The sequence below is a fragment of the Gopherus evgoodei genome, chromosome 1, assembly GCF_007399415.2.
Source record: "Gopherus evgoodei ecotype Sinaloan lineage chromosome 1, rGopEvg1_v1.p, whole genome shotgun sequence".
NCBI classification, from domain to species: Eukaryota; Metazoa; Chordata; order Testudines; family Testudinidae; genus Gopherus; species Gopherus evgoodei.
This window is the reverse complement of record NC_044322.1, coordinates 324,559,547-324,582,050: the sequence shown is the minus strand read 5'-3', so window position 1 is coordinate 324,582,050 and position 22,504 is coordinate 324,559,547. Positions and strand designations below refer to the sequence as shown.

The 22,504-nt window shown below is 40.0% G+C and overlaps 1 protein-coding gene across 14 annotated transcripts in view; it reads right to left on the bottom strand.

Moving 5' to 3' along the window:
• The window catches only part of ASB15 (ankyrin repeat and SOCS box containing 15), a 49,530-nt gene that overhangs the window by 14,605 nt on the left and 12,421 nt on the right, over positions 1–22,504 (bottom strand). For 7 of the 14 annotated variants that reach the window (XR_003998532.1, XM_030549150.1, XM_030549149.1 and 4 more), the window contains 7 exons: positions 21,171–21,304; positions 16,871–16,923; positions 16,652–16,783; positions 16,031–16,189; positions 10,122–10,367; positions 1,746–1,917; positions 656–1,226 (listed from right to left, as the gene is read on the bottom strand). Coding sequence is in view for 13 of the 14 variants with exons in the window: in XM_030549144.1 (XP_030405004.1) it covers positions 656–1,226; positions 1,746–1,917; positions 10,122–10,367; positions 16,031–16,189; positions 16,652–16,783; positions 16,871–16,923; positions 21,171–21,304 (1,467 nt within the window). In the remaining variant the exon portion in view is untranslated. The other 7 variants (XM_030549153.1, XM_030549151.1, XM_030549146.1 and 4 more) reach the window with 7 other exon arrangements.

Sequence of the window (22,504 nt, the reverse complement as noted above, 5' to 3'; positions counted from 1 at the left end):
TGAAGTACCGACAGGTTAATGCCTACATTTTGAATTTTTTCCCACTATCTTTGTGTGTCTCAGTTATTGGGATACCCAGGTCCTGATTTTCAGAAGTGCTGAGCATCCACAGGTCTCATTTGACTTCAATCAAAGTTTTGGATTCTCACTGGCTCTGAATATCTCAACATCTCAAGCTGGGCATCAAAAATTTGGACGTTTCATAAATTTGGTCTAACATCTCAATCCTGCAAACACTTACACATATATATAACTTTATTTGTGTGAGTAAATCCATTGATTTAGATAAGTTTACTACACAAGCAGATATCACATGCTTAAGAGTTTGCAGGATCATGCCCTATGTTTAACCCAAAATATGCTGGCAAATAAATGGCTGAGTTGGGAATAGAACCCATTTTCCTGCCTTCCAGCTCGCTCCTTTAATTGCTAGTCAAAACTTCCTTGCTACAACCTCTAACTCAGTTTCAAAACTAAAACTACTCTATATGTGTCATTTTCTCTATACTAGAATAAAACTGAAGAAAGGTTATGGGAGGGGGATAAGTATGTCGATATCAAGAAATCTTAATTCTGCATTAAAATATAAAATAAATTTAAAGCAAGGTTACATTGAAGAGAAAAAAGAAGAGAAGAAAATGAGGAATGTGCTTACTGGAGTATCTTTTATTACACAAGATGTCCATCCTGGTAATACCTCCTCTTCTGGAAGTGACCACACAAAAGAACTTCCAAAGATGTCGTCATGCATGCAATCAAAACACCTCTCTGCATTATATCCATGATTCAACAACAGCCTTAGCATTACCTCATCATTCAAAGCATACTGAATGGCACTGGGGAAATGGGTGTCATTCACGAGCATGAAGTAGCAATTGACATTTGCTCCATAGGACAGAAGCAATCGTACAATTTCATGGTTACCAGCTCTCACTGCTACAAGAAGACAATTTAGAGGATCCTTGTTTGGGTCTGCACCAGCTTTGAGTAACACTTCTGTGCAGAGAATGTCATTGTTAGAAACAGCAAAATAGAGTGCCGTTTTCCTTTCATCATCGTAGTTTTCAGAAATGTGTTCAGCCAGGAGAGTATTGACATCAAAATCATTTTCAATGAGGAGCTCTAGACACTGCACATTCTGGCCATCTGCTGCTGAGTGAATGGGGCTTAACCCACTTCTCTGGATTGCAGTCTTGGATGTAACTGGAATTAGATATTTCAGTGACCTAAAAAGATAATGAAGAAAATTTTCATCTGGCTAAAATCCACCCAGACATCAACTTCTTCCCCACCCTGCAGCTAAAATCCACCCAGGCATAAACCCCTTCCCCAACCTCATGAAAACAGGACATCCAGTTGTGACTTTCTACTACCTAACTGAACATTTCACCCAAGAAGCCAGATTCTGCCCTCATTTACTCCTGAACAACCCCAACAGACAAATTTCTGTCCTGACTTATACCACATGGAACCTTTTTGAATTAAATGGAGTTGTACAAAGTGTAAATTAGCACCGAATGTCCTAATTACTTTCTTTTCGTTCTGCTAGGGTTTGTTTTTTTGGTTTATATTTCCTATTGTATATGCTGAAGCCACATTTAAGATTTAATTAAAAATAATTTAATGTACATACTTGTCAAATATGAATGATCTTTAAATTTGGACTTTTCAAATCAACCCTTTAATGTGACTAGTACTAGATGCGGTATTATAGGGGAGAATTTGAAGCCTACAGTTATACTCACAAATAATGTCCTTCATAGGCTGCTCTGTGTATAGGAAGCTGTCCTGCCCTATTAGGCACATTACCACTTCCTCCATATTCCAAAAGAAGAGCTACACAGTCTGGATTACCTCCTCCAGCTGCTTCAAACAGTACTGATGCACCATCATCTGCTAAAGCATGAACATCACCACCTGGTGGAAGGATATAAAGGTAACAGTTATGTCCAAAGGAACTTGGAAGATATATCTTGTCTTTAAAATATCCTGAATTTCTTTTCTCTTCATATTCAGTTATTAAAATTGCACCTCTAAGAACAGAACAGAACCAGTTATAGTAACCAGTTTAGAAATTAAATGTAAAATTTAACCATCACAGATACAAACATATATATATTGGGAAAGTGGAGAGAAATCCCTTGAGTGACATTTGCTTTGGGTTAAGATACTAAACTGAGGATCTGCAGTATTCTGAAGTCCTTTCAAACATGCATAATCTCAGATCTGCATGTTGCTACTTTTTAAAAAAAAAATTGATGTAGGAGCAGAAGTAGTCCTTTCTTGTCATTTCTAACATATATATTACTGTAAACCTTTTATTTTCTTCCAGTGGAGCAAAAACATTCCCATGTGATGCCTTCCTCCCAAAAAAATCCGATCTTGGGAAAAAAACACGTTCAGTTACAGTAAAACCTCGGAGTTACAAACACCTCGGGAATTGAGATTGTTTGTTACTCTGAAATGTTTGTAACTCTGAACAAAATGTTATGGTTGTTCTTTCAAAATTTTACAGTGGAACATTGACTTAATACAGCTTTGAAACTTTACTATACAAAATGCTGTTTTCCCTTTTTTTTTCAGTATTAACAGTTTACGTTTAACACAGTACTGTACTGTGTTTGTTTTGTTTTCATCTCTGCTGCTGCCTGATTGCATGTTTTCAGTTCCAAATGAGGTGTGTGGTTGACTGATCAGTTTGTAACTCATAACTCTGAGGTTCTACTGTGAATATTTCCTTCTGAGACTTGGAAGCAGGGCCAGCAAGGTAGCTGGAGACAATTTTTGTTTTGTTTTGTGTAGTTACATATTCTGAGGTGAAGATTTCAATGTTAAGTTTAGCTTTTAAGAGTCTTATATGAATTGAGATAATCCCTAGAGTGCTTTGGTTCCATAAACCAAAGAGTGAGGGTCACGTTTTTCCATTCTGTGTCTGTTAAATCATAAAACGTTGTAATCTGAGTTAAAAGCTAGAGATCTGGCATAGTTATAGGCAGGCTGCTTTGCAACATGGAACCATTGTGGCAGCGCATCCTAGTGGCTATGGATGGGATTAAAATATAAGTATATATTACACAGTTTTATCTTATTTGATTATCCAGTATTAATCTATCTATTGAGACACTGCTGCAGCTCACATATTGGGTATTTGTCCTGGACCAAATAAACTAACTCTGATGGCTCTCATTCTACATCCACTACATGTGTTCTTTATGCACAGAATCCTCCCAGTGACGTATCAACTATTCTGCTTTGGAGTTTGTTGGACATTAGACAGAGCACACCACAGGTTAATGCTTTGATAAATATAGCCAAGGTTCTGTGGGATTCACTCAGAATCCTGGTGGTATTTAGGCGCTGGATACTTACAAGGCCTGAAATATGTCAAAAAGACTCATTTAGTAGTTTGAAAAGGCAACCTTCTGCGCCAAGGGAAAAAGCACATTAATGTGAATAAGCAAAAAGTATGCAATTAATTGTCTTTTACAAAAAAAGGTCAGGCACTGATATTTGCCTGAATATGTGGAAAAACATTTAAACAGGACAATGACCAACAGTGGTAGTGTAGAAGGACTGAAGCACAGGGTCAGCAGTAAAGGAGGAAGGCTGTGGGGAAATATATTGATAGAACGCAACTTAAGACATGTACATCTGACATTTTCCTTACTTTCTGTTTGCTTAGTCTATTTAGTTTGTGAGGGACCATGCCTATATATGTATCTGTTTAGCATTTCCCTCAATGGTGCTACACAATTACGTAGCAAAGATTATTTCAAAGCACACCTTACAGTACTGAAAAATGACTACATTTTTCTCATACCTGTCCACAGCATACAACTCTTAGCTTTAAATAAATGAGAGCATGCCATGGCTGTTTCACTGTCAGTTTGTTGAAATAAGAGGGCACAAAATCAGACAACCTTTAGAGCTAAAAGTTCCAAAAGACACCTCACAGAAGGATGCAAAAGAACTGCATGATGCTTCCATAGTTTAAGTGCTGTTGCCAGGATCAGCAAAGGCATTTCAAAATTTTAACAAAGGTGTAGGCAAACTATGGCACACTGACACGCGAGCTGATTTTCAGTGGCACTCACACCGCCCGGGTCCTGGCCACCGGTTCGGGGGGCTCTACATTTTAATTTAATTTTAAATGAAGCTTCTTAAACATTTTAAAAACCTTATTTACTTTACATACAACAATAGTTTAGTTATATATTACATACTTATAGAAAAATTATAATAATAGGAGATATACCTATCTCCTAGAACTGGAAGGGACCTTGAAAAGTCATTGAGTCCAGCCCCTACCTTCACTAGCAGGACCAACTACTGATTTTTGCCCCTAGATCCCTAAGTGGCCACCCTCAAGAATTGAACTCACAATTCTGAGTTTAGCAGACCAATGCTCAAACCACTGAGCTACCCCCCCCCATCTTCTAAAAACATTAAAATGTATTACTGGCAAGCAAAACCTTATATTAGAGTGAAGACTCAGCACACCACTTCTGAAAGGTTGCTGACCCCTGTTTTAACATAATCTCAGGACAGCTGGAGCCACTGAAAAGGCTGGATGTTGTTTAAGATGTCTGCTGATCAAGTTTGCTGAAAAAATTTGCATGGGAGAAGAGATGCGAGCCTGTAATTGGCAATCTTCTTAGAAACAGGAAAGTCTACCAGGATGTAGATCAGAATAAAACAACTGTTTCTTCTAATAGAGCAGAGGAGACAAGTGAAGAGTGGTGCAGTATATTTAGGGAACAGGTGCTTTGCTCACCAGGGGGAAGGGCACAAGCCACACATAGCAGTACAGCCAGAGAACACTGATATGTAAATTGCTGCACACAATAAGCATGAAGATACCACTCAGCATGGCTTTCATGGAATTAAGGGGAGCACAACAGGCACAGATGATATGGGTCTAACAACTAGAAAATATTCAAATAATGGAAATATGGTTGAATATTGGAAAATACTTTGAGTGTTCTGCAGTACATGAAATTGCAAATAATAATAATTAATAACAAGGAGCAATGACTACACAGGCCTTACCCATTTTCTGTGCCTTTCTCATCTCATTTTGGCTACAAGACATAAGTAAATGGCATAGAAATATACATTCCCAATGGTAAGAGATTTATGTGCAGAGTTGACCTCAACATCAGAAGATATTCATAGAATCATAGAATATCAGGGTTGGAAGGGACCTCAGGAGGTCATCCAGTCCAACCCCCTGCTCAAAGCAGGACCAATCCCCAACTAAATCATCCCAGCCAGGGCTTTGTCAAGCCTGACTTTAAAAACCTCTAAGGAAGGAGATTCCACCACCTCCTTAGGTAGCCCATTCCAGTGCTTCACCACCCTCCCAGTGAAAAAGTTTTTCCTAATATCCAGCCTAAACCTCCCCCACTGCACTTTGAGACCATTACTCCTTGTTCTGTCATCTGCTACCACTGAGAACAATCTAGACCCATCCTCTTTGAAACTCCCTTTCAGGTAGTTGAAAGCAGCTATCAAATCCTCCCTCATTCTTCTCTTCTGCAGACAAAATAATCCCAGTTCCCTCAGCCTCTCCTCATAAGTGATATGCTCCAGCCCTATAACCATTTTTGTTGCCCTCCGCTGGACTCTTTCCAATTTTTCCACATCCTTCTTGTAGTGTGGGGCACAAAACTGGACACAATACTCCAGATGAGGCCTCACCAATGCCAAATAGAGGGGAATGATCTGCTGGCAATGCCCCTACTTATACAGTCCAAAATGCCATTAGCCTTCTTGGCAACAAGGGCACACTGTTGATTCATATCCAGCTTCTCGTCTACTGTAACCTCTAGGTCCTTTTTGGCAGAACTGCTTCTTAGCCAGTTGGTCCTTAGTCTGTAGCAGTGCATGGGATTCTTCCGTCCTAAGTGCAGGACTCTGCACTTGTCATTGTTGAACCTCATCAGATTTCTTTTGGCCCAATCCTCTAATTTGTCTAGATTCCTCTGTATCCTATCCTATTCCTGATTGTCTGTGTCACGGTTCCTGGTAAACTGCCCCGCTAAGACCCTCTACCAGACCCCTGAGTACACTCTTCTCAAGTGACAGGCCTGTGCCTCCACACCTCTTTTGGAAAAGTGCCTGTGGACCAACCATTCCCTGACTGGGTCTCTAAGTTACATGTCGGGAAACAGCTGGCTCCCAGCCTGGTCATTAGGCAACCCAGCAAACTCAGCTGGGCCCAATGAGCCCTCTCCTAATGGTTTTGCTTCCTGACTGGGCAGGGGAGCCAGCAGCCTGCTACTTGAGCCTTGCGGCAGCACAACTACAGCAGTTGCTCAATGTGAACCATGCCTGTGGCAGTGCTTACACTGTGTGCACTTTGGCTTATTGCCCCAACCACAGCTTCTCTTCTCCATTCTGGTTTCTGACTCCTAGCTCCAACTCCTGGTGACGTCCCTGATTATGACTCTGGCTTACCCTTTGGCTTAGACTTTGACTTCTGACTTCAGTTCTGACCTTCTGCTTGGCCCCTGATTCCTGCTTCACCCTGGAGTCAGTGCCTGATCCCTGGATGCTCATCATTACCTGAACTGCCACCACAACCACCAGGCCAGGTCCTGCTCCACCCAATAGGTAGGCCTCACAGGCCCTGGGAGCTTATGTTACACCCTTCTGGTTACCAATCATATTACTTAGGAGGCCAAGTTGGCTTGGCACCTGCAAAAGTTTCCTTCAGGGAGCCTTCAGCCAGTAGCATGTGCAGTGACACATCTGCAGCTTCTCCAGAACAAAGGATGATTTATTATTTATTTTATCCCTCTTCACAGCTATAAATCTGACTATGGTGTTTGAGAGGAAGCTCCTTATCTAGGTCATTGTTTTATCTTTCCTGCCTAGTTTTGTAACCAATCCCTTTTCATCTAACTCTGTGCATTCAGGAAGGGTAATGTCACCCAGGTACACTGAGGGCATAAGATATTTATTAAAAAATACAAATATTTCCTAGTTCTCCAGTTTGTATGGCTCAATCATTTAAAGACAAAGTTTAATTCCTTCAGACCAAAACAGCTGAAGTCTGTGAATGAAGCCAAACAACAGCCAATTTTGTAGAGCCGTGTGATTTAGTGGACTGATTTTAGGGATGGAAGCAAGCAGCTCCTGAGTTCTAATCTATATTCTGCTATTGTCTCACTCTTGTGTCTGTTACCCCACCTATAACATGGGGTAATAATACATACCTACCTCACAGGCATGTAATGAGGATGTCTGTGCAGTGCTTCGTTACTGTAAAACACTATGTAAGTGTAAAATATTATTCTAAATAGTCAAGCACTTTGGAGAATAATTCCAATGCTCCACTGATATATTATATTATGCATGCTGCCTGCCAAAGTGGACATATTTCAGGACCATCTGGAAGAGTTGACACTACCCATTCAGATGATTGGGACTATGAAAAGAGAGAGAAGTCAGGATGGAAGGCACTGTGGATTGCCAAATTTGGGATACCTTTGTACAGTGCTTTGAAAATATAAAGTGCTACATAATTTCTAAGTACAGTTAGCAATTAATGTGTGCTATAAATTGATACACTGTATACATGAAACAGCTTGCAGAGGGCAGTATAAACAACATATAGCCAATGCTAAATATACTGAACTGTAACTGAACTGTAAAGCCCTGATGGAAGCTGCTATGTAGATTAGTAATTTAATTGCATGCCAGAGCAATAACTGTAAAAGACTGTTCTTTGAGTCTGCAACTAATAAACTTCAATCATTGCTATAAACATGGAATGCTGACAATGATATGAACTCTGACAGAAACCTTAAACACATTACAACAGCACTCTGTTACGTTGGTATTGGGAAACTAGATAGTAGGAAGCTTAAAATATTAAATATAGTTTAACATAAGTAATAAATGAACATCTGAGTAAGCGAGTATATTGCTGCTGTGCACAGGTGAAAATTGCTCCGTGTTGGTAGAAAAATATCTATCTAAAACACTCATGAGTGTCGTGTAATTCTTTTTTGTTTCTGGGATACACTTTCAACTGTGGTCTCTTCTGTCATTTAAAACATATTTAACTGTGATAGAACTACGCCCATTGTGTAAAGGGGGGTTTACGTAGTTGAGTCTGAATCTGTATTCTAGACACTCCTAATATGCTGGGTTTTTTTTAAAGAAAATAAGTGACATTGGAAATATACAAGTATAAATGAATATTAAAAAAAGATGGATTGTAGATTGACATTATGGACAGTGAAGATTAGTTAATTTTATTGCCAGCAGGTGTGTTCTATGAGGGTTTTCCTGTCGGAAAAGAGATCCGCATGTACCATTGTATTACCACATTGCGTTTCATGCTTTTAACTCAAAGTCCAAGGGTTTCACTGACTAAAGGAAGAGCTGAGATGGAAATTGGGAAAAATTAGATTATGTCTACACTTAAAACACTACAGCAGTGCAGCTGCAGCATTATAGCGCTTCAGTGTAGAGTAGACAGTCATTACAGTGACGGGAGGGGTTCTCCCTTTGCTGTAGTTAATCCACCTTCCCGAGAGGCAGAGGCGAAAGGATTCTTCCATTGACCTAATACCATCTACATCGGGGGTTAAGTCAGTTTAATTACCTTTTCATACCCCTGAGTAATGTCCCTGGGTTGACCTAACTCAGTGATGCTCAGACTTATTGCACAGGAGGGTCTCTATAAACCTAAGCAAAACCTTGTATGGGCCAAGCAAATTCTACATATTTTAATAAGATTTAATATCACCTTTACTGATTAATATTTTAAGTTCAGCTTGTTCCATAGGTATTTAGATAGGTTGTTTCTATGTTCAGTATTGTCTATTTACACACGTGTGTAAACTAAAATGAGGTCAACATGATGACAAAATGCTAATGAATTGACGATTGTTTTGAAGCAGGCCCTGGGCCTTATGAAGTGCTCTGGTGGGCCATAGGTTGGGCATCGCTGACATAACTTTTTACTATAGACCTGCCCTTTAGTCTTTTTGTGCGTTAACTGGTCAGGTGACTGAAAAGAAAATGTGACATATTTTTCAAACTATCCAAACACAAATTGTGGAACTAACGAAGTGCCTGTTCAATTTCATTGCATAAGCACATCTCTTTTAGCCACACCGATCCCTGATCTTTTATTGGAAAACTATCCATTTAGATTGCTTCAGGGTAAGTATGTTATCTTCACACCTGTCTGTAAAACATTTAGCATACTATGGCACTAGAATACAAATTAACAATAGTGTTTAGCAGTTTTCTAGCACTTTTACTCATAGATCTTAAAGGAACATTGTCCCTGTTTAACAGATGTGGAAACAAATACAGAAATATTAAATGATGTGACAAAAAGGAGAGGGAGAGACTGCGGCTTCAGAAAGAAGGGGGTAGCAACACACCTGAAAGAGTCACAGTTCACTGAGGCTAGAAATTAATGCTATCTCCCCACTGAAATCCAGGATTCCTGACTTTCTGTGGTGTCAAACATTGGTTTCCACTCATGGAAAGTCATGGAATAGGCTTTAAAATCATTTTCTGGTTATCAGCTGCCTCTTGGGGTACGTCTACACTGCAATAAGAAATCTCAGCAGTGAGCCTCAGAGCCTGGGTCAACTGTCTTGGGCTTGTGCTACAGGGCTAAAAATAGCAGTGTAGACATTTGGGATCTCAGATCCTTCCCTTTTGCTGGGTTTCAGAGCCCAAGCCCAAACATTTATATTGCTATTTTTAACCCTGTAGTGTAAGCCAAAATCAGATGACCCAGGCTCTGAGACTCGCTGCCATGGGATTTTTATTGCAGTGTGGACACACCCTTGCCATCTCCTTGGTGATCACACAATAAATAACCCCAGCAATGAGTAAGTTATGTTTGGAACCAAGATGAAAAAGAGAAAATCAAATGGAGAACCCCAAACAAGCTAAAATTAAATTGATTTTTTTAGACCAAAGTTGCTCTCTAGCTAACTGTGATCTTCAATATTTATTTTTTTAAACACAGTGTAAGATCAGTGACACTTACCGCCCTTTTAATGTGATCAAATATACGTGGCCTCACATATGCTCTAGTAACCAGACAGTATGTATGCAGCTGCTGAAGCTACCTGCCTACATACCTTTATGAATAAGATGCTCCAGCACATCACAGTGTCCATATTCAGCAGCAATTCCTAATGGCGTTACCCCATAACCATCTTTCAGGTGCACATTTCCTCCATTCTTCAGAAGCAGAGAAATAATCTCTTTGCAGCCTTGTTTTGCAGCTTCATGCATTGCTGACCAGCGTTTTACACATGGCTGGTGGATATGACAGTTGTATTTAATCAGAGCCAATACCATTTCGTAAGAGCCCCGTCTCACAGCTTAAAATATGGAAAAGGAAGAAAAAGAAAGACACCATTAGAGATCTCGTTACACATGCTGAAAGATGAATTGTGAGGCTTACATTTTTTTCAGTGTTTGGAGAAAATTAAGCAGTTCATCCATGTGGGCCAAATTCAGACTTCTGTTCTAGCGGTCCATGGACCAAATACACTGGCAAGTAAAGGGTGGTGAAAGTTACATGCTGGGTGTAAGCTAATCAGCCAATCATTGTACTTGCATGCAAATGGTAAAATAGTGTAACCGGCACTGATTGACATTCAGCGTATATGCAAAATTTATGTTCTGAGGCTACAGAAGCAGGAGTATTGCAAGAAAAGCAACAAACAGAAGGAATAAAAGCAAAACCAGAAGGGTACTGCTTTATCTTACTCCATCCAGTTAGTTGCTTGTGCAGCCAGATCACTTTTCCTTCCCCCTTGGCAAATAAGGTACATTCTCAGGGCTTTGTTCTTCATGTATGGATCTCCCAAAGATTTCTATCAGTGTTCCAGATATGCAAGGCATATAAGAGTGGCCTTCCACTGAACAATATGTTGATATACATTTGCTAGTTAACATGAAGACCCATTCTTCTTTCCAACTTGGATCTAGTGTATAACTTGCACCACCATTTGTCATAGTTGAATACAGCCCTTTGACTTCAATGGAGTTTTAGGTACCCAGCTAAAGAGTCCTCTAATCTACAGCTCTCTTGTAAAGTTAGTGCAGGAATAATTAAGTTAAATGAAAAGCAATTCTCAACTGTAACTTATATTGAGTGGTAAGGGTTTGCTGATGCTCTCACTGACTTCAGTGTGACTAGGATCGAACCGTAAGGTGCAGAATACCCTCCACTCCCACGGCCTTGATTACAAATGACAACAGCCTCAGAGAGTAAGAAAACTACATGGACAAAAAACTCTACCTATCAAGAAATCATAAATAGAAATATCCAGGAGAATAAATTTAGTGGGTAAGAAACAAAAATCCTTTTCCTTCAATTCTTGTAGGAGTTTACTCTTTCTGGTATTCATCAAGCAGCAATGGCTAATAATCTTATCTTAAAAGTTCTATGGATTTGCAACTACTGGAAAGAACTGGAGAAATACAAAGCAATAAATCTAAAGAAACTTTTATAGATCCTTTGTGGCTCAGACCTTAATATTTTAATACATTAATTGCTTCATTGGGTATTCTTTGTGGTTAGAATTGACAAAAGTTAGTACCTATCAAATATAATGTTTTAATAAGTCTAATCACTGTATTTTGGTATGTATGATGTGGGAATTGTATTAATTTTACAGACTGATTTTCTTCATAAGGCCTTGAGTACTTTCATTTTCAACAAGAGCTGGAAGCTGGTGCACTTAAATTACTAATATAGGGTAAAGCTCATTTAAATATATCAGCAGAAAATTTTCCAAAAGAATAATCTGGCTTTGAACTGAGTTAATTCTTAGTAATTGTTGCATGTCATTTTCCACAAATTCTTTCTGAAAGTGAAAATACCCAACTACTTCTGACAAATCCTGTAAAAATAATAAAATTCCATTATATTCTCCAGCAGGCCACCCACAGTCATAAACAACTATTTGTAAAACATCCAAGATTTCATTAAAATTTGTGCAGCCTCTAGTTAAACCCTCACTTGGGCTACTGACCATTACTTTTGCCTTGAGCCGTCACATGAGGCCAGATTTTTAAAGGTAATTAGGCACCTCTGATGGGGTATGTTCCCCCCACATTAGTCCTGAAGGGGTCAGTTTAGACCACATAGGCCAATTAACCTATAAGGCTGCAAACTAGGGAATATTTAGGCTGAGAGGCAAGCCCTAATTAAGGGAAGTTTACCTGTACAGGAACAGGTGAGGCTTCTATAAAACCAGGGAGATGGTAGCAGAAAGAGGGCTGCAGGGAAGAGGGCTGCAGGCCCTCTCCCTGGAACAAGGGATACACAGATTTAGACCCCAGAAGAAGGATTTGTCTAGTAGACCCAGAGGAAAAGATTTGGCTAGAGGAGTGGAGAAGGTGAGGTAGGAAACACTCCGAGTGACAGGATGGGTTGTGGTTGTCTGGATCTTTGCTGCTGGAGATAGGGCCCTGGACTGGAATCCAGAGTAGAGGGTGGACCTGGGTTCACCTCCCAGCTACTGAGTGAGTGGCACAATTTGGGCAGTGAATTTAGAGGCTTTCTGGGGCCAGGTGTTCTATGAGTAAGTGGCCCACCCAGGGCAGTGGACTTAAGGATTGCCTGGGATGGCGAGGAAGGTGTTGATATTCCAGTATTCCTGGAAGGGGAAATACTGGCTGGAAGGCTGACTCACAAAGAAGAAGTTGCTACTCCTGGAGCAAGAGAGGGATTGCAGACCAAGAGAGACAAGGAGCCGAGGAACTGCAAGAAGGACATTGGGCTGGAAGAACTAATCTCCAGAGTGGCCATGAGAAGGCCTCAGGTGTGGTGAGCAGAGGTCCCCGTGATAGCATTTTAAGATGCAGATTGTCACGTAGAATGACATCAATGGGAGTTAGGCATGCAGGTGCTTTTGAAAATCCCATTAGGTGCCTATCTGCATCTCTAGGCACCTAAATACCTTTACAAATCTGGCCCCTGGGGTCTGATCTAAAGCCCAGTGAAGTCAATGGGAGTCTTTCCATTCAAAGCACTTTGGGTAACTAAACATGTACAGAAAAGAACTATCTGCTTCCACCTACAGATGGTCCCTCTGTTTCAGGGATAAGGCACATTGGCAAGGCAGTGTAGGAAAACTTCAGCTGCCACTGCCTGTGCTGTGTCTATTCTGTAAATAAGGAAACAAACTCAGTTTCCAGGAACATCAACCCTGCATCTTTCATATGCACTAAATTCATACGAAAAATTTTAAAAAGAAAAGTTCTACCTAATCAAATGGAACAACAAAAATAACGGGATAGCCGTGTTAATCTGTATCCACAAAAACAACAAGGAGTCTGGTGGCACCTTAAAGACTAACAGATTTATTTGAGCATAAGCTTTTGTGGATAGAAAACCCACTTCTTCTACCCATGAAAGCTTATGCCCAAATAAATCTGTTAGTCTTTAAGATGCCACCAGACTCCTTGTTGTTTTTAACAAAAATAAAATGGTTTAAAATATTTCTCCAGAAAAACAAAGCAGTAGAACTTCCAGGTGCAACTATTTTTTTTTAATTGTGGGACAACCTCTGTGTTCTGTCACATAACATAATAGTTGCAAAAAGCAAATGCATCTTTTGGTCAAATCCTTGCAACCAATATAAGAATGTTCTACCAGGTGCATTAGAATTTGTGATGTCTGCCCCAAATCTTCAAGGCAACTCAGGATACACATTCCAGAAATCATTTGATCAGAGTCTGACTGCATCTCAGATTCACTCTGGATCTGTAAGACAGCCAGCCCATCCAACTGAGTGTTTGTTGTGACTCATAGGTGGGAGTTTGGTGCTGGAATTTAGGTTGATAAACTGCTCTGATTTGCTGAAACGGTAGCAGGAGAGAAAGAGAAAAGATGGAATATTGGAATAGCATCTATTCAAAGTTTGGGGTCCATACCTAGTTTTCTCTCAGGAGAATAAATGAAAGACTATAAAGGTTACTTTTGTAATTCGTGTGAAACAAAGAATAGAAAATACTTTATGCAGGGAGACAAATGTTGCCTTTCTGAAATATAAATCTCTCATCTCTGTTATAGAAAGGTTCTTTTAAAATGTTCAGCACAAACTCAGTGTCAGTAAATTAACCCCCTCAGCTGTTCATACAGCATGAGAGTGGAAATTCCCCAAGATGCCTTGGCAGTCTCTTGGTGAAAGGTAGCTGGCGAAACTTCTTAAAGAAAGAGGACTCCTTATGACTTTGCACTCCATATGATTTTATAAATATATGTAAATGAGTGTGAATATAATATAACTGGAATATGCATCATGCAAAAAGTCTCTTATAAGGTATAATTACAAAGCTTATAATCTACTTTAGACTTGCATATTTTATTTTATTTTGCCTGGTAACTTACTCTGGTCTGTCTGTTATTACTTGGAACCACTTAAATCCTACTTTTTATATTTAATAAAATCACTTTTGCTTACCCAGAGTAAGTAATTAATTCATGGGGGAGCAAATAACTGTGCATATCTCTCTATCAGTGTTATAGAGGGTGGATAATTTATGAGTTTACCCTGTATAAGCTTTATACACAGTAAAACAGATTTATTTGGGGGTTAGATCCCATAGGGAACTGGGTATCTGGGTACTAGGGACAGGAGAACTTTCTAAGCCGTTTTCAATTAAGCCTGAAGCTTTCGGGGGCCATGGTTCAGACCTGGGTCTGTGTTTGCAGCAGGTTAGCGTGTCTGGCTCAAAAAGACAGGGTACTGAAGTCCCAAGCTGGCAGAGGAAACAGGCTCAGAGGTAGTCTCAGCATATCAGGTGGCAGACCCAAGGGGGTCTCTGTGTCCCAAACCATCACACTCCTAATTACTTAAAGTTATTTTGAAGTACTTTTCCTGAATGTACAAAGGTATTCCTTCCATTTAGCGTATAGATCAACTCGTTTTTATAACTGTGTTGCTTGTATTTTCTTAGTCCAAATTATATTAGTTCAATTTAAGATTCTATTTCTTTCATTATTTTCACCTACCTTTGTCTGATGTTTATAACTCTAAGGACATAAATTAATTACAGTGGGAAGAAACCTAACATGACCACTTCTGAAACATGCCCCTATAACATCATGCAGGGTCTCTTCCTACACCCACTTCAGTCGATAGCAAAGCTCTCACAGATTTCAAGAGTGAGGGATCAGACTCATGTTTACACTGCAGGATTAGGAGAATTTGAGTTAGCAGACTCTGGATTTTTTAACCTAAGGCTTGAGGGCCTGTAGTCATTTGTAACCCTGGTTAGGAATTGAACCCTGTGTCCCAATCTGGGGCTTCAGTTTCTACACTACATTATGTCGGCCTAAATCCTGCCATCCATATCCCAGACTTCCTAGCACCCCCTCAAAATGTGGCCTCTGTAGCTCTTTGTTTGTGGTGCAAGCATGGGAAAACTTGACTGTTCACCAAACTTGTCTGTCCAGAGGACAAAGAAAGTTGGCTCGTGGGATCATGAAATATTTTTTGCAGACTCCCAGAGCATGAATCCAGTGAGGCAATATTTACATTATAAAGTAACAGGACTTGAACCTGAATCACAGCTTGACTCAGGCTCAGACCCTCCACCCCTCTGGGGTCCTGGGTCCCTGAGTCTGAGCCCTGCGTTAGCCCAATTTGTGTCTAGACAGAACGGTGGTTAGACTCGAACTTGAGTTCGAATGCTGGGCTTACATTACAGTGTAGACATACCCACAGGTAGCAGAAAGTCAACAATTAACCCTGAAAATTTACTCAAGCAAAATTAACATTATTTGGTGGCGGCATAATCCATTTTTATTTTCCCTCAAAAAATTGAATAGCAACTAAGCCATTTTAGCCAGTTGGAATAGTCAAGTGAGTAAGGACTAATCACATGAACGAGAGTTTGCAGGAGCAGACCCCAGATCCCCTTGTTATGGTTGGCTTTGGGGAATGCAGGAACTGGATAGAATAGTTTAGAACACTGAAAACTCTGCTATTCATGTTGGTTTAATTCATAGAAAGGAAGGAATTACCAATGAGAAGAGGAGTTTCTCCTTTATTGTTTGTGGTATTAGGCCAAACACCCTTTTCCAATAATTTTCTTACATTTTCCACAAAACCAGCTTTTGCTGCCAAAGTTAACGGTGTTTCTCCATCGCATGTTTTGTATTCCCACATTGATTTATAAGATGCTAGAGTTCAGAAAGTAGAAAACAAAACACAAAATTAAAATGACAAGCATCTAGGACATAACACAAATGCCATGTTGATAAATATCTGCATGAAAATGAATTTACAACTATTTTAAACTTTGACTTACTAGTTAGTCCTGCCACATGGTTGATTACTGTAGTCAGTGATTAGCTCATGCAGCTCTTCTCTGAATAATTGTAGTTTTCTGAACAAAGTCATTCAAAACGGACCAACCTTTCTGCCAGTGTAAATAGGTGGAGCTTCACTGAAGTCAACAGAGCTGTGCCAATTTACACCAGCAGAGAATTTGGCCCATGTGACTGACCAAGCCATGCAACAGTGAAGGGTTTTCTCGTACATTTTGCAGTTATTGATTCTGTTCTTGTGTTTGTCTATTTATTGCTCTTTGTCTTGTATCTTTCCAATCTCGTAGCCTTGTGGGGTGTCTTGAGCTCACTTACCATCCAGAATGATTTCAAGTATTTGCTGAATTGGCTGAGCTGCAGCCTCATGAAGTGGGAACCAGCCTCTTTCATCAGCTTCATCCAAAGCATATTTATGTTTCACATAGCTCTGAAGATCAAATACTTGGCCTGAAACAAAAAATAGTGCATATCTGAAAAAAAAATAGCACAAGCTCAGTGCTTTGCGCAGTGAATATTTTATTTCAATATTTATACCTTGTCTTATGGCTGCTATAAGTTTCCTATTTTGATCACTGGGTGGTACAAATCTGTTGAAAGGATGACAAAAGATATCAAGTATACACGATATAGATACATGACATTAAAGCACAATTTTTAGTGGTTTTAATCACCTGTTTCCATTGGTTTTCATCTTTAGGTTTATATCACCTCAGTTACAAATCCTGATTCACTATGTGACCTGACAGAGGACTCAGGAATGTTAGATACAGGATGAGAATTTGAACAGACTCTGGACCCCAGGCTTCAGGCCAAAGATGACCCGGACCTGCCAATAGTAGGAGTGAGGGCAGCCAACTTCAGCAGTGTTACTGAGCCTGCTTAGTCCATGTGAGCATGCTCAGTACAAGCCAAGCAGCAAATCTGGGTGTGGCATATGACCCCTACATGCCCCCCACTCGTTACCGAGGCTCTGCCTCAGGCCAGTGATAGGTCTGTTTGGTTGTGTCTATGCTAGCCTTTTTTCTGAAGTTTCTATCTGCAGCTAACATAATACAATTCCAATGTACATAGACAGTTGCCAATATTTTTAAAATGTCATTTAAACCTGTTCAGAGCAGATCTATATCATGTAGTGGTAAAAATGCCAATGGCTGCCAGGACCCTAAGATACTATAACAACAAGTACAACAGCATAATAATAGGAATCAGCCAAATCATAGATGAAAATGGATAGTGACACTGTTTGACAGTCTTCAGTGAAGAAACAGGCTCTGACCTTGCAACAGGAAATAGAAACCACACGCGGACTCTTACTTTCTCAGAGTTCCATTGATCCCATTATAGGATCAAAGTCATAAACTGAATTGGGCGGTTAACGCTTGTCTGCCTTCGTCTTCATTTTCAAATACTGTACAGCATTTTACAAAAAGTCCTTCAATTTATAGTGATCAGAAACATATGGTGGGGTTTTTGCCATACAACTCCCATTAAAGCCAAGTTTTGTTGCATCAGTAAAAGCAGCTAACAGGGAACATTTTCAAAAGCATCTTAATGACTCAGAAAATGAAGACCAATTTTCAAAAGTGATGTGGGTACTTAGAAATCAAAGTCTCATTGAATGCCCATGGGACCTGTAGACTCCTAAATCATTTAGGCACTTTAGAAAATTTTACTCAACATCTACAACAGAAATGCTACCTACATGTCATATCTGAGGGCAGTTGGCTCAAACAGAAAACAATCTATGCAAATATATACTAATGATTTTTAAAGTACTAGCCATGTCTTTAATGCAAAACTTAATTTTGTTTTTCACAATTTAAAAACAAATAAAACTGTACTACAGTTTTATCAGTTTTGCTGTTTTAGGGTCCAGTCCTGCAGTTCCTCTGTGTAGGTAATTCCCATTGACTTCAGTGAGAATTTTCTGAGTGGAAGTGCTATGAAATCAGATAGTTAAATACAATTTCTTGAGTTACTATAATTGGGTGAAATGTTGGCAGTCATTGTACAATTATCCATCAGAAAATCCATGGCATGTGATGGAGGCATGAGGTAGAAGTTGTCTTCCTGTATTCTGGCTCTTCCCAATACGCGGCACAGGCTGCTCTGCAAGACCTCTGCTATAAGGTGGAGTCTATGAGTCAGAGGTATGTTCTACACATTTGGGCTTATGCCCAATAGTCCTTGCACAGAGCTCTTCCATTTCTTCCAACATAAGACATGTATTTTGCATTGAGCTTCTAAGCTCTAGATTCTGAATGTACATTAAGGACACAACCCTGAAATCAATGGGACTTACTCACATCCATAAAGTTAGTCATATGCATAAATCTGTGCTCCATCAAGACATAAAGTTTCTTTTACAGAACGTGGCTGCTACACCATTTTCAGTACACTCGTAGAATTCTCCCCAGAAAGCCTTTTAAATGTGGTTATAACTATAGAATACTTAGGGTATGTCTACAGTGTAATGTAATACCAGGGTTTGAACTCAGGCTCAAGCCTAAACCCCCTTCTATCTACACACACTCCACACTAATCCAGGGCCCGGGCCCAGGAACTCAATTTTCTGAGTGGAAGTGCTATGAAATCAGATAGTTAAATACAATGGGGTGGAAGGTCTGAGCCTCAGGCCTTGTCTACTGGGGTAAGTTAACCTAAGTTATGCTCCTCCAGCGACATGAATAACATAGGTGGAGTTGACATAGTTTAGGTCAACTTACAGAGGTGTCTACACCGTGCTGCGTCAACGGGAGATACTCTGTACAATGTATCTTACTCCTCTCATTCTGGTGGAGTACTGGAGTCAACTGGAGAGTGCTCTGTGATTGATTTCGCAGGTCTTCACTAAACCCACTAAATCAACCCCCGCTGCATCAATCATAGCAGCATCAATCCCTGGTAAGTGTAGACATGGCCTGAGTCACCCAGGGTTCAAGCCCTATTGCCTTGCTGTGTAGAGGCAGCACTACTGGACTTGTGCTCTGGGAGTCCGCCAGAAGTATTCCACGATCCCATGGCTGACTGACTTTGTCCTCTGGATAGACAAGTTTGGTGGACAGTCCAGTTTCCCCATGCTTGCACCACAAACAAAGGGCTAGAGCAGTGACACTTTGAGAGGGCATTAGGAAGTGTGGGATACGGGTGGTCGGACTTGGACCTGCATAATGCAATGTAGATGCTGGGACCCACAGTTCAACAATTCCTAACCTGGGGCTACAAATGAGTGGAGATGCTCAAGCACTAGGTTAACAAACTTCAGGTCTGCTAACTCGAGTTCTACTAACCCTGGGCTTACATTGCAGTGTAGACATACTGTGACACTACACCACATATTCTTCATAGATATATTGTTATAATATGATTAAAGCATAACTATATGTTTTGTGCAAGATAAGGCATGAGGTATCATTGGAAAGGTTATTATTTTCTGAATATGATTATCCTATTTGTATGCATGTCTCATTTTTGTATCTAAAGTTAGGAATATTGACTATACACCTGTACTACAAAAGTATTTGCAGTTGGGGAACGCCCACCAGACAGAATGCAATCAGTCTGGCTGGCTAGCTGGGGACAAGTCAATGGACCATTAGAGAGAAAAATAGGTCTTTGAAGATGCTAATTTCCCACCTACCCGAGATGCTACGAACAGCCTTTGAATCATGGCTGCTTTGACACTGGAGGGTCACGTAATCATATTACGTGGTACTGGACTCAATGATACAATACCAGTATTTTTCCACTGCGGGGTGGGGTGGGGAGAACCACACCAAAATACAAAGGATTCCTGCCATATGTAAAACCTCTTTGAGGCCAGGGAGTGACATAATCAATATTCGTTCTTCACTGATGACTGCTTTGAACATCTGAGAAACAAAGACAAAGGTGGAGAGAAGGACTGAGACAAGGCTGGGAAGGTGTCTGGCCTGTGAAAGAAATAACTGGAGTTTTAAGCTGCAAGCAAGAGCAGCTTGCATGCAAGATCCTCTGCAAACTACCTAAAACAACATTGAGGGTGAGAAAATACTACTTATAACCAGTTTTTTAGTATTTTAAGCTTATATTGCATTTTTGTTTTATTCACTGGGTAATCTGCTTTGATCTGTTTGCTATCCTCTATAATCACTTAAAATCTATTCTCTGTAGTTAATAAACTTGTTTTTGTTTTTTTCTAAAACAAGTTTGTAGAATTCATAATGGGGAGGGGAGGGGAGCTGTGCATATCTTGCTCCACGTTGAGAGAGGGGGAAGATTTCATGAGCTTATGCTGTATCTTTCTCTGTGCAGCATAAGACAATACAATTTTGGGTTTATACTTCAGAGGGGATGTGCACTTGAGTACTGGGCAATTCCCTAGCTGAAGCCTCCCGCGTACTGCTTATTTCAGTCTGTGTCTTTCTACAGCTGGGTGTGTCCCTATCTGTGTGTGTGCTGCTTGAGGGCCTGGCTCAGCAGGACAGTGTAAGGGAGCCCCGGTTGGTGGAATAGGAGGACTCAGTGGTACCCCAATACATCAGGTAGCACCCCAGAGGGCAGGGGAAACCCATCACACATACCCAGAGAGTACAAACAAAATATCATCCATTTTCTTCAAAGAGAGAATTATTTACTAGCATGTAACTAACAAAGAGAGTTATATTGTGGTTTGCTGTATGCAGTCATGTCTTCATACAGGGCCTGGCAGTAAACACAAACACAGATAATGGCCAAACTAAAATTAATATGCTTAGATGACATAAAGAAATTTTTAATTTCAACTGTTGAGAACACTGAAAGAATTTGCTATTTTCTCATCACATGTATGTGATTTCTGAATTAACTAAAGTACCTGTCATGGTAATGGGAAGTTGGTGGTTGACTGGCTTCAACTGATTCTTGAATACTAAGCTGAATTGCATAAGCAGTGAGATGGTCTTCAATAGAGTCCTCATTTCCTTCCATCATCTTATATGAAAGATTGAGCTGTTGTCAAGAAAAAAAAAATTGAAAAATGTACTCTTAGGAGCCAGATTCTGCCACTCTTATTCACGGTGAATGATACTTCACTTTGAGGGCTTGTATTCATGGCAAGTCACTATATAGCAGTCCAGAATGTGAACGCATCAGCTTGCAGCACAGTAACATCCTATGTAGACACTACTATATCATAGTTAAGCCCCTTTGTTTTCAGTTTAAATTAGGGCTGTCAATTAATTGCAGTTAACCCAAGTGATTAACTCAAAAAAATTGATCGCAATTAAAAAATTAATCACAATTAAGCACAATGTTAATCACACAGTTAAACAATAGAATATGAATTCAAATGTATTCAATATTTTGGATGTTTCTCTACATTTTCAAATATTGATTTCAATTACAACACAGAATGCGAAGTGTACACTGCTCATTTTATATTATTAGTTTTATTACAAATATTTGCACTGTAAAAGTGATAACCAAAAGAAACAGTATTTTTCAATTCACCTCCTAGAGGTACGGTAGTGCAATCTCTTTATCATGAAAATGCAACTTACAAAGGTAGATTATTTTTTTGTTTGGTAACTGCACTCAAAAACAAAACAATACAGACCTTTAGCACCTACAAGACCACTCAGTCCTACTTCTTGTTCAGCCAATCACTAAGACCAACAAGATTGTTTATATTTACAGGAGATAATGCTGCCCACTTCTTATTTACAATGTCATCACAAAGTGATAACAGGCATTTGCATGGAACTTTTGTAGCCGGCATTGGGTGATATTTACATGCCAGATATGCTAAACATTCATATGCCCCTTCATGCTTCAGCCACCATTCCAGAGGACATGCTTCCATTCTGATGACACTTGTCGAAAAAATAATACATTCATTAAATTTGTGATTGAACTCCTTGGGGGAGAATTGTATGTCTCCAGTTCTATTTTACTCGCATTCTGCCATATATTTCATGTTGCAGTAAGCTCGGATGATGACTCAGCACATGTTGTTCATTTTAAGAATACTTTTGTTGCAGATTTTAACAATACTTTTGTTGTAGGCGATTGCCTAGGGCTCCAGAATAATTGGTGGGAGCCATTTTGCCGGAGGGGGCGGCAGGCGGCTCCGGTGGAGCTGCCACAGTGGTGCCTGCGGAGGGTCCGCTGGTCTGTGGTTCCTGTTGGAGCTGCCACAGTCGTTCCTGC